The sequence below is a fragment of the Numenius arquata genome, chromosome 2 (assembly GCF_964106895.1).
Source record: "Numenius arquata chromosome 2, bNumArq3.hap1.1, whole genome shotgun sequence".
NCBI lineage: Eukaryota > Metazoa > Chordata > Aves > Charadriiformes > Scolopacidae > Numenius > Numenius arquata.
Window position 1 is genome coordinate 34234028 of NC_133577.1, and position 12624 is coordinate 34246651.

The 12624-nt window shown below is 40.9% G+C and overlaps 1 protein-coding gene across 1 annotated transcript in view; it reads left to right on the plus strand.

Moving 5' to 3' along the window:
* GLP1R (glucagon like peptide 1 receptor) overlaps positions 1-12624 on the plus strand; it is a 53963-nt gene that overhangs the window by 18185 nt on the left and 23154 nt on the right. Inside the window, exons 3-6 of the mRNA XM_074168170.1 lie at positions 3828-3943; positions 6568-6674; positions 10133-10286; positions 11838-11997. Of these exons, the coding sequence (XP_074024271.1) occupies positions 3828-3943; positions 6568-6674; positions 10133-10286; positions 11838-11997 (537 nt within the window). The remainder of the gene's footprint in view (positions 1-3827; positions 3944-6567; positions 6675-10132; positions 10287-11837; positions 11998-12624) is intronic.

A 12624-nucleotide genomic window follows, 5' to 3' on the forward strand; every position in this document is an offset into this window, starting at 1 on the left:
CAACTCCTGAGTTTAGGATGTCTTCGTTGTAAGCAGCACCAGGATTGGGATTGAGTGACACTTGTGCAGCAGCTTTTACAGCCCAAGAGTGGCGCCTTCCAGGAGCAGTGCCCTGGTCACACCAAATGATAACTGAACAGAGCTGCTGATGGGGGTCAGCCTCCTAAATTCTGATAAATTGTGGTCCCCATCAAAGGGCAAGTTGCTCATTTCATGAACAAACCAGTCTGCTTTGAAGACTGTTGTGATGCTCTCATACTGCAGAGTCCCTATTTTATTGAGAAAATTGTTACCTTTTCCAAAACGACTCCCTGCTGGAAACAGAGAAGAGATATTAACAGAGGAGAGGTCTATAGTACTTGACACACAGCAGCCAGACAAAACTGCGGTCTCTCTTGTTCTTTTTCTCATTCCTTCATCTCTCTGCCTGAATAGAATTGATTGTATAGGACATGTTGTAATTTGTTTTTACAATGAATAATGTTCCAGTTTATCCTCAGGGACAGTTGGGTGAATAATCTCACACCGACCTTGACACCCTGATGTTGTAAAATGCAGATCAGGTTGGTTATTTTAAGCAGAGGAATCATTTAATTTGGTTTTATTTCTAGTAAAAGAGGGCTAATAAGGAAATGTTTGTGAGCCTCCTGCCCATGTGATAACATATTTTTCTCCTTATATAAAAGCTAGATGTAGTATTTGATTTGATTTACAGGCTCATCTAGAGAACTAGAAAAACGTTATTAACTTCAGTGCTAACTCTTGGGCTCGCCTCTCTGTCTTTTATCAGTTTGCAAAGACCAAGTTTTGGGCATCAATCCATGTTTTAACGTGTAATTCTAATGAGGTGTGATTGACACTGTTCAAATAAACTGGCTTCATTAAGCTGCTGTTCCAAAGGCTGTGCAACTTTGTGAGTGAAAGCATTTAGCTTACAGGTTAAATAAAATCAAATTCCCTGTGCACTGGCTGTAGATTTTATTATTGTTTGTTTGTTTGCAGAGGATGATAGCCAATTCTAGAATGTAATAATCAGTGTGATTTGAAATATTGACTGTATGGTAAGAAAAAACATTACAAGACAGGAAAAAAGTTATTGTAGGATAGCAAGGAGACAACAACCCACTCGAACCTTCAAAAAAGATTGTTCATCGTGCTGGTCTACTGGAATTGAAGCTGATCCTTGTATGTTTGGCATTTGCACTGCATTAAAGGTAAGAGGGCCTGAGTCACTCTGCAGAATTCAGGCACAGACAAAAGTGAATCACCTCTGACTAAACCACCTGCAAGGAAGAAGCTGAAAGTGCTCAGCAATTGAAGGAGAAGCTATGTGTGTGCCACTGTTTTGGCAAGCGGTGAGGCTATAACAACCTGGCACAGCTGGCTTGTGGCTACCCGGAAGTCCATAGGAGCTGTCAGTCCAGTTTGAGGGTTTGTGACTCCTAGATGTGGCAAGAACTCCCTTTTCCAGTGTAATAGGGTTACATTTGTTCTTCTTCATATCAAAATTAATTGCCTTGTCTGTCTGATGGAAAATTTCATGTTTCGTTTACTGTAAACTCTTTCATTCTCCAATATATGCCACATTTCAGCATGCAATAGATTTTCCTCATTATTTCAAAAGAAATGTTATCAATAAAAAGAAAATTAAAAATGTGTCACTATGATTTGGAGAGAAAATAAGTACACCGAAGCTAAGATTTCATCCCAAATAGACCCTGATAGTAAGAAATACTGGGGGGAAAAAATTCACAAAGCTTCAGAGAATGTGAAATAATGTTGTTTTTTTAAAAAATCAATTCTCCTTTAGCAAGTTTTTCCTTTTTTTTCAGGGCTCTAGTGGAATTTCTTTTTGTGTGAGATTGTTTCTCGTAATAATTTTGTCTTGTAATACTTCTTGATTACAGCTCATGCGTTGGCAATTGGACTGAATTTCTGAATCCTGTGACCCTCTGGACTTTAACCCCTTGGACTTCAGCTTCATTGGCTTCTAATATGTAATATTTACTGATTCCTAGAGCTGCCTTTGCATAGATGTTTTGTATGGGTTACTTCAATTTACTGTCCATTAATCTTGAAGGAAATTATGCTTTCCTACTTGCTACCCTCCATCGGGTGAGATATCCTTAACTGTGTAGCAACATCTGAACCGAAGAAGTGGTTGGCACTGGCAGTACATAATGAGCGCAGGTGACAAAATATTCACAGCAGTTAATGGCCGTGAATGTATATGTTGCGTGCGCTGACCTAATCTCTTCTGTTTTTGTGTTAACTTATGCCAACAGATATCCTTCATAGTAAGGAAAAACCTCCATGAGGCGTAACTTAATTTTTATATCATCTCGGATAACTTCATATTATCTCTTATTGGTATATTCAGCACACCAATTACAAAGGCAAATAGACTATGCCTACCAAACCCATTATCAATACCATTTAGCATACTCATTAGAAATGGCTTATTAGAATACGAATGTCTGTATTATTTTTTAAAGCATCTTTCTTTGCTTAGATTACCTACTACTAGTCTACCGCTGACAATTACCAAACAAATTACCACATGTCAACTAATATGTAAATAGCCTACTGGGTTGTTATAATTTCAAATAAGTTTTAATATTTTCCCATTGAACAGAAATACTGAATTCTAACGCGTTCTGGTTTGCAGTAAGGAGGGAGCTGACAACAGGATGAGGCTGCGGCAGGCAAGGCTGAGTTTGAGCAAAAGCTGTAGTTGAGAGGTATTTTGATACCTGTGTAGAACTGAATTCTCCTAACTCCACTTCACATACCTTAAAACACTCAACATGTCTATTTCCAAACGTTGCCTAGGTAGAGGCTCACCCTGGTTTGAGCGATTGACCCAGTGCTGCTTTCTGAAGGGTACCTTCCTAACATAAAATAGGTCAGTTTACTGGGTCAGAAATGTGATTACTCCAGCTATGCCCCGTTACAGGGGCACTTCCAGGTTGCTCACGTACAGCAGTAAAAAGTTGTTAGACTTCCCTGGTACTCCAGACACCAGAAAGAGGGTTTCTTTTGATGCACTATAGTTGAGTGCTCCTTCCCCTTTGTACTTTTATTCTGGTGCTTCGGTCTCATGTGATTTTATTATGAGCCATTTCAATATACCTGCTTTTACAAGATCAATCTGCTAACTGCTTTGGAAAGGCATTTTATTTATTCCTGGTTTTGTTATTCAAACATGTAGGCAGAAGGAATAAAAAGAATACATGAGTGGTTTAGGCAAAGATTTACGGCTTTGTTTTGTAGCACAGATGTTTGTATAAGCATTTACGTTTTGGGGAGCTTGTGTTAGCATACCTGTTCTGAAGTTCGTCTGCCTCTAGTTTTACATGATCTTAGAAAGGAAAAGCACATTTACTCTTTGTGTGCCTTCTTTTCCCTGTGAATTTTGTAACTGAGGCTTAACACTTCCGAAACTTGTGTGTCTTAAAAGCTAATATTTCAGTGAACTGGAATTTATCCATGTTCTAAAATCCACACAAAGTTGGCAGCAACTATTTCAGACTGTTGTTGCTGCTGAACGGTTGGTTAGCAGTTGTCCGGGTGTATGCGCCGTCCGCTCCTTCTGCAGCCTTGGCCTCCCAAGTCACTCCTGAGGATGAGCAGCGGGGTCTGTCGCAGGCAGGGAGCAGGCGAAGCACCTCCAGCATCTCCTCCAACATCTCTGCAGCTTCCCCCTCCAGCCAGGAGAGTGATCAGTGGGGAAGAAAGGTTGCACTGAGCCTCAGACCGCTCTGCATACCTTGCCCCCGAGCAGGCTCTCCTCCCATTAACCCTGTGGCTCGTTTTGCTTCTGGCAGTGCTGCACGGGCAGGTATACCGGTTTTGCACCCCAGAGGGGACGTGGCTGCTGAAGGAGAATTCAACCCTGCCCTGGAGGAACCTGTCTGAGTGTGAGGCCTCTGACCAGGTAAGAGTTTCCGTCTCTTGCTGCTGCTGTTGTTGTTTAAGACAAAACAGAAGAGAGAAAAATATAGTGATTGATGCCCACGTGTTTTTGTCCTGTCAAAGTAATCTTTACCAACTTACCCTGGGTGCCTCACTTCAGTGAGCCTAATGGTAAGGGACATCAGGCCTCTCCCCTTCTGCTCGTCTACCCTCTACATTCCCTTTGTTGGTTTGAAGGTACGTGAGAGAGCCAAGAGAAGTGAACCCAGGTAGTCCCAGCTGCCCTGCAGTGCAGGGGGCTCAACAGCAGCCCACTCGAACCAGGGGAGTGACCAAAGGTTATTCCTTTGCCTGTTCTACCAGTGGCACGTTGTTACAATAAAGTGACGGTTTGTTCTCTGTGTCTTGTTAGCAGTTATTAAGGTGATTAAGATGAACTGAACTGAAGGATATTTGCTTCTCACCTTTGGACAGGGGGCAGTCCGTACTTTTTCTTTGCGTTTTTTGTCTTTTTACCTTAATTTGCTGTGGGTGATGGAATTAGGCTTGTCAGTGTTATTTTCTTGCCCTAGTGCTTTATACTCTGCAGGGAGCTGAGACACCTGGCACCAAATGAAGGAGAGCATAGGGATTTCCAGGGGATTTTTGTCAGCCACTGGCGTCAGCTAGTGCACCATGTGCATTCCTATGACACGTGATACCGTTGCTGCTGTGAGCCTCCAAGGGTGATGCTTTTCCTCACGTAGATTGAGTGTGCTCTCTTCGTCCCAGGGTACTGGGAACTAGTACATACCTAGGCAAAACAGTTCAAATACATGAAATTCCCATGTGCTGTAGGATCCATGTCCTCTGGAGTTCCCATTGCTCAGTGCCTCGTTCCTCAGAAAGAATAAATGGCTGCAGACTGGAAGGAGATGGGAAAAGTGATAGTTTCTAATTCTCCAAATATGTTATATTTTACTTTATCCTTTAATTTGCAGCCTTATTCCTTGTCCCTTCGTGTTCTTGGGTATCCCAGCAAAGCGTGTTATCTTAACCCAAAGTATAAGCCTAGTCGGTTTGACTTTTCCTTGTATTGCCATTATGGTTTCTTCCAGAGCTGTGTCGAGACATGCCAAGGAGAGAGATACCTAATGGTAACACTTGGTCATTTGTCACCTGCCTCCAAGTTTCCGTGAACTGATCTGAAACCCTGCGTACATGGTGTCACTCCCTGAAATGTGAACAACCGTGTTTGGTTTTCCAGTTAATGTATATAGAGCCCTCTAATAACCTACTTTGTTCTATGCATCTTGTACATGAGAACAAGAGGTTGTTTTGATTAAGTTTGCTGTGTATTATGTTACAATTGTTGCTAAAACAAGATCCAAAGGTTTTGTGAGTGAATCGTTATAAAATAATATTGTTTACTTTAAGTGTGCGAAGTGGTTTTGAGCTGTGTAGATGTTTTAAATTGTCAGCTCTCAATAGTTTGCTTGAGCTTTGATACTGGAGAGATTTTTCTTTTCTCTTCGTAAGGCAGTTTTCATATCGTTCCTTTAGAACATTAACCTAGTAAATCCCTGAGGAACAGCCAGCATATTCACCTTAAATCCTCCTGCCTGTGCAAGTACATCTGAATAGCTGTACTTATTTCTGAAGTACAAGGAGTATATTCCTTTGTACAGCACAGGTCTTGGGAGTCAATTGCAGAATTAGCAGCTTGAAGAAGGGAAGTAAAATGCCTGAGTCTATTTAGACAAGAATACGTGCTTAGAAATGAACCAGAATAGAGAATATGAATGTGCCTCAGAGCCTGAGCAATAAGCCTGTGTTGCCTGTAACTTTTCAGATACAAATCTTCTTCCTAAAGATTTTGGTCAATGCTTTCAAGCAAGTGTCTTGGTGTTCATGTCTTCAACAGTGAACATGAAGAGAGCTAGAGCCCAGGACTGTCAGGGGAGTGTGGGCATCCCTGCTGCTCTGGTCCACATCGGCTCCCTCCCTCTCAGGCAGTACTGAAACACCTAGGTCACGAGATGGTGTTGGGCTATGGTTTGTTATCAGGAGGTTGCATAACTGAAGGAGGAGAGAGACTATTTGGGGACAGAAAAGAGTTTAGTTGTATGAATGCAAGGCATGCTTTACCTCAGAGTCAACAAATGGAACCTGGCTTGTTATATTTCTAAGTCTAGATGTAGCCAAAGGGCCAAAGGACCCCCCTCCACCTTGCTTTAAATCTTCAAGTCTGAAAACATCAGCTTTGCCATTTTTACTGCCAGCTTGAGTTGTGCCTGTGCTTCCTGCCATCTGTTTAAGACTTGCTTGTGTGGTAATTTATGCCTCTCCAACTTTATTATGAAATAATGTCACATTATCTATTTTCTAGCCTGGCTGCAAAGCCCAACTGTTTGAGTGACTACCTGGGAGCAGCTGGGGAATTAAGATAAAATTTTTATTTCTTTAGAACATACAAAAAGTGGAGGACTGTTTTGATATGTGCATTTAAACTTGAAAGTAGGAGAATGACTTATGCTTATCATTAAGAAAAGTTAGAAAGCAGCTGAGAGAAAAGAACTGAAGCCCATGAACTCTGTCTTTCCCCCCTCCCTCTTTTCTTTTTTTTTTTTTTTTTTTTTTTTTTTTTATCTTTTCTCCTTTATATGCTCTCAGGATGCACCAGAAGAACAGCTCCTGAATTTGTCCATCATATACACCATTGGATATGCTCTTTCCTTCTCTGCCCTTGTAATAGCAACTGCAATTCTTCTTGGATTCAGGTAACTGGCCAGGCTCTGAAGAGAGTGGAGAAAAGGTGTTATGTTTTTTTTCTGTGTGATAGTATGAGACTTTGACAGAAATGTTTCATTTTTTTCCCCCCCTTTTTCCATCACCTTGTTATTTCTCTATCTTATGTCATTTCTGTGTTCCTTCCTACAACCATTTCTTCTCAAAATGCAAGTAAATTTCCTGAATTTTTGCAGTGTTACCAGTATGAATGTGTGGAACAGATGCTTTTTATCAGTTGAAATATTTTGTGGTAATATTTTTTTTTCAAAGAAATTTCCACTGGGAGAGATGGAAAAAGAGAGAGATTCCAGCATTCCCTCATGTTGTCGCCTTGCAGATGGGGCACTAGTCTGGGGTGTGAGAGGACATTTAAGACAGAAGTTCTCGTCTTGCTTGGAATTACACAGCGCATAAAGCTCAGTCTGGCCTATTTCCCAGCCCTCACATCAGGGTGTATTTCAATGCAGAAATGGATTTTTGATGCAATTTCTCTTTTGGGGAAACTTTCAGAAATTCATATTTCTTTTGCAATATGGAAGAGGACCTAATTTTGAAACTTGAAAAGTTTCTGTGAAATAAGTTGCTGTCACCTGATCATATTGGCATACTGGGTTCATCCAGGTATGCACCAACAAATTGCATGGAGTGCATCAAAATTAAGAGACTATTGGTTGCACATGCCAATACTACAGTATGTAGGTTTGGTTAAAAAAAAAGAAGAAAAGAAAACAGATAACAACTTTGGACTCCAAGAGAGATGCCTTTTTTCCCCTCTGTGAATGCAAGAGGTGTATTGATTCCAGCCAGGCTTTCTTGCAGTTTGGGGATGCTGAGCACAGGAGACCAATAGTTATAAAATGCAAAGATATGATTCTGCTCTGTTGTGGGAAAGAAGTCCCTGTGCTATGAAGTCCTGCTCCCTACTGCTGTACATAGCCAGGTCCCATCATCCCTCTTGCACATTGATGAGGCTGCCTCCTAAAAAAGTATAGTTTTCCATCTCCTGGTAGTCTTATTTGAAATCAGGTCATGTACCTTCGGTGCTCTGATGCTTAAGAAACTTTCTTCCCTGACTAAAGAATTATCATTGCCAGTTAATGATAATTTTCTCTGATGCCAGTACTCTCTGTTAGCATGCCAGCCCCTCTCCTTTCCTTCCTACTAAGTGTTTATACCCTTTAAAAAGATCAGTCATGCCTCTTAGCTTCTAATTTCCAAAACTAAAGTAAGCCAAGCCATCTAATATTGTACCACATCTTTTAGCATTGTATTATCCCTTCTCCTACCAGTGGAGAGGTATTGGCTAGTGATTTCAAAGAAGATTTAAAATGACTACAGAAATGCAGAGACATGCTCACCTTCTCTGAATGCCATGTGATAATTATGCACGTTGTACCTGTGCAACTTTGGGACTCATCTGACAAAACACCAGATGGTCTTGAAGTCTCCAAATGTCTCCCAGGATAAGTGCTTTCTCCTTGTTTCACCCAGCAATGACACTTTTGGAGTAACCTTAGCAGCCCAAATGTAAAGGTCACAGAGCACAACCATATACTTTTTGAAGGAAGGAAGGATGTGCATGTTTTTGTCAGGGAGCAAAGAGCAAGTTTGTCACCAAGGACTAGTGGGAGCGAGGGAATTTTGATGCCTTGGCTTTTGTAGAGAGATCCTTTAGCATTTTTTCCTTTAGCTGTGAAGCCGGGACTGGAGATGTGTACACGAATGCATGCTTCTGATTATGAAAATGAGGTTTCAGAGATGTTAAAGGGGCTGAGAGCCTTGTTAAAACTATGACATCAAACCATTTTGTGCTTTCCTGTCTAAATTGTCTATCTGGAGACAACTTGGTCCCGGATTTCATGAAGTACATGAGACCTACCCCTACGCAGATTGCAGTTGTGAGATTCTGGCTGGAACCTCCACTCGTGGCCACGCCCCAGTAGCTGTGCAACCTCAACAAATGAGGATTGAAATTTAATTCAATGGCACCAAAGTGCTGATGTTCGCCACTTTTGTAATAGGAAGGCCTTTTTAAGTTCTTAGACTACAGAATAACCTTTATATTTGTTTTTAATAATGATACAACGGAGGAAACAATATATCTCTAGTGTCCAATTTTGCATCCTCTGAAAGAAATAGAAGAAAAGTCTGTAATTTCAGTGATGGAAGCTGAATTAGGCCCGTAACTTCGTGACTGAAACAATTTGGATAACTTGCATTGCCTGTAGCAGAAATACTCAGTAACTGCTTGCAACCTATTTTCTTCAATTGGCTAATTTACATAATTTTTGCAATCAGATTTAAATGTGTAGCAGTTCTGAAGGGTAGCAACAAATAAATTTTGAGTTAAGGGAATATAAATATTAATCATATGTAAGTTTTGAAATAAACTGTGGCTTAAAAGTGATGCAAAAAAACCTATTTGACCTATGAAAACAAAGTTCTCCTTGCTCTTCAGTGTAAAACTGATAACTTTCAGACCAAGTCTATTTTTCTACTCAAATTTATAGAGCAGTAAAAGTGGACATTTAAAGCATAAGTTCACTGAAACTCTTACTGGAACAATTGCTGTTTATCATACGTTACATATATCTTTTTAACATCAAAAAAAGAATCATACCCAGTGTAACTTCCTGCTTGTTTGTACCCTTGCAGTACTGGAAGAAAACAGTTTGTGGATGAGGCTGATAAAACTTTGGCAGCACTCTGCAGTTGGATGCCATTTACATGACTGCAGTTTCTTTGCTATCCCTTAACGTGCTTTTTTTTTTGACAAGTAGTAATTTTATTGTCTTTGCAGCTGGCTGCTGAAATTCAAGAGGATATTTTTCTTTGGGTTTTGGGGTTTTTTTTTTGTGTTTTCAATTCTGAATGCAGAGGTGAAAATTCTGTTCCTTTTAGTTCTATGGAAAGCATTTACAATTCCTCCAGGAGGCAATTTGAATACAGATTTTTCTCTTGTTGTCAAAGCGGTAATTTACAGGTGGATGTTTTTTCATTGCGGGCTTGAGCACAGCCAGAAGCTGTACTGCACACCAGTTCCTGAGCCTTGCCAAGGTAAACCTGTGCAGTGACACTGGGGTCAATTCAAAGAGATTAGATTCAGAATTATGTGAAACTTGACTTTTTCGGTCCTTTCAGATGTATCTTCTGAAAATTACTTTTATTTTTACACTTTTAAAACTTTTAAAATATTTTTCCTTCCACACTGATCTCCTTCTGTCCCCCAAACATTCACACTTGGGACTGAAGTTTTGAATGTCTTTTTGTTGATACTGATTTCTTCCCAATGACAGTTTGAAATCCCTACAGCCATTCTCAAGTTATGGGTTTTCCTCTGGTACCTCCTGATTTCCAGCTGGGCTCATTGCTCCTTCCCTCAGTCCTGTCTGTGATGTTGCAGCTTTTACATAGCTAGGGGACCATGACCAATTCTTCCTTTTTACAGACATCTGCATTGCACGAGGAATTATATTCACCTGAACCTCTTCACCTCTTTTATCCTCCGGGCTATATCTGTCTTCATTAAAGACTCAGTGGTGAAGTGGATGTACAGCACAGCCACGCAAGAGCACCAGTGGGAAGGACTTATCTCCTTCCAGGTAGGGGCAGACACTGTGGTGGTTCTTAGGATATTGGAGTCATCACTGTGGTGTGTCTGCACGACAGCAGGTAATTTTGTTTTGTGCAACGAGGGTTGTACAAAATACTCTTCTTCAGTCCACGGAGTTTCTCTGAAACTTGTAGCACAACGTCTGTGGTTGTGGTTGTGCTATCCTGGGCTTGGTACAGACAAGTAGTTGATGCCATGGCATGTTTCTCTGCCTGTGGAAAGTTTACTCCTACTAGACAGAGGAAACAAAAAGAGGTGGATTTTTTATATACGTACAAATGCCCATATCTTCTTCCCATGCTGCAAGTTCATTTTTTCTAGCAGTGACAAGAGGGCATTCATTTCCCTAAGCCACCACCTTTTGTGATAGGACTGTCCATCTTGTATAATGACCAAATTAGTTGGTCGTTCTTGGAGATCTTTATAATCTGTTAATGCTGGAAAAAAGGGAAGCATCTGATTAAAATGCAAATTTGAAAGCATTTAGAAAAGCTTTGGAGGAACAGACTAATTAAATACTTCTAATCGAAGGAGAGGATATACAACTCTATGTGAACATGATGAAAGCATACCTTTCCCCTTCAGATTTGGAATAAAAATGTACTTTAATCTTCAAAGAAAAGGATTTTAATTATTTATATAGCTCTTGTGATTCTAGAACCATGGGTACAGTGTTTGCTGTTGCAATACAGGGTGAAGGGTATGTTTCTGATGCATGCTTAGTACCCATCCTTTTCTGACACTCTGCCTAAGGCTTAAGCACTAATACAACATAGTGAGTCTCATATGATGGTTGATTTCTTCTCATCTGCAATGTATCAATTGGCGGAAAATAATATTGTAATACATATCTTAAATGATTTGGAAATGTTTGCATTGGATTGTCAGTCATCCCCTCCTTTCAAAAAAACCTAGGCTTTATGCTTTCACACATGGTTTATCCAACCGTGGTTTCATCAGATCTGATGGATATATTAATTAGGTAATCAGGTTTCATACTTATCTAAAGCTCTGCTCACCACCTCTCTGTAATTTACCAGCCAAGAGAGATTTTGCACTTAAATGTGATGCCCTGGACAATATCGCTGTTCTATCAAAAATCTTTTGCTTTGGAAAATAGTCAACATTATGGCATGTGTTATTTGCTCTTTAATAGAGAAATTCTCAACTGCAGAATAGAATATCTGTGGGAAGTGAAAAGATTCACTGACTGCAGTTGATACAGTACCTTTCACTTGCTCTTCTTTTCATCTTTGTGGTGTGCTTTTCAAATTATAATCCATTGCTTATTGAGGGGAAATGCAGAACATAATTTTTAATTTTATGTTTTTAAAGGACGAATGCTGTTGAAAGCATCTATCTGCTGTGTATAGCACCTGTTACTGGCTTCCATCCCTTCAGTACTCAAATGTGATTAATTTAGCAAGTGTTGGTTTGAGGAGCAAGTAAGAGCAGCAGAGAGAACCAGTTTTTTCGGTTAATATCCTTTTATTCTCAGCCCCTGTTGCATTCATTTGGGTTGTACTTTCTTCCATCATAGGAATCGCTCAGCTGCCGCTTGGTCTTTGTGATGATGCAGTATTGTGTGGCTGCAAACTACTACTGGCTGCTGGTGGAAGGCATGTACCTGTACACGCTGCTGGTACTTTCAGTCTTTTCTGAGCAGAGAATTTTTCGGCTGTATCTCTGCATTGGCTGGGGTAAGTTGATCTTTCTGTGCTGTCTGCCTGCGGCTGCCTGCACTGGCAGATGGTATAATAGGAAAAAATACTGTGTGCCTATGGTAGTGCTGCCCGGTTGAAGTCCTGCAGTCTCCTTTCCCTATGTGTTCCCAATCCCTTGCCTTGTTTGAGATGGGGGGTGCTGGGCCAGCCCAGCTCCCGGGTGCTTGCAGTGTAGTGGCTGTGGTTTCATAACACAGGGGCTGTGCAGCACCACAGCAAATCCCCAAGCCAGTGGCGGGCACATGCTACTTCATGGAATCATGGAAATGTCAGAGTTGGAAGGGACCTCTAGAGATCATCTAGTCCAACTCCCCTGCTAAAGCAGGATTGCCTAGAGCACATTACTCAGGACTGCATCCAGGCGGGTCTTGAAGATCTTCAGAGAAGGGGACTCCACGACCTCCCTGGGCAGCCTGTTCCAGTGCTCTGTCACCCTCACCGTAAAGAAGTTTCTCCTCATATTTAAATGGAACTTCCTATGTTCCAGCTCGTGCCCGTTGCCCCTCGTCCTGTCACTGGGAACCACTGAAAAGATTCTGGCTCCCTCCTCCTTCAACCCACCCTTTAGATACTTATAAGCATTAATAAGGTCTGCCCTCAGTC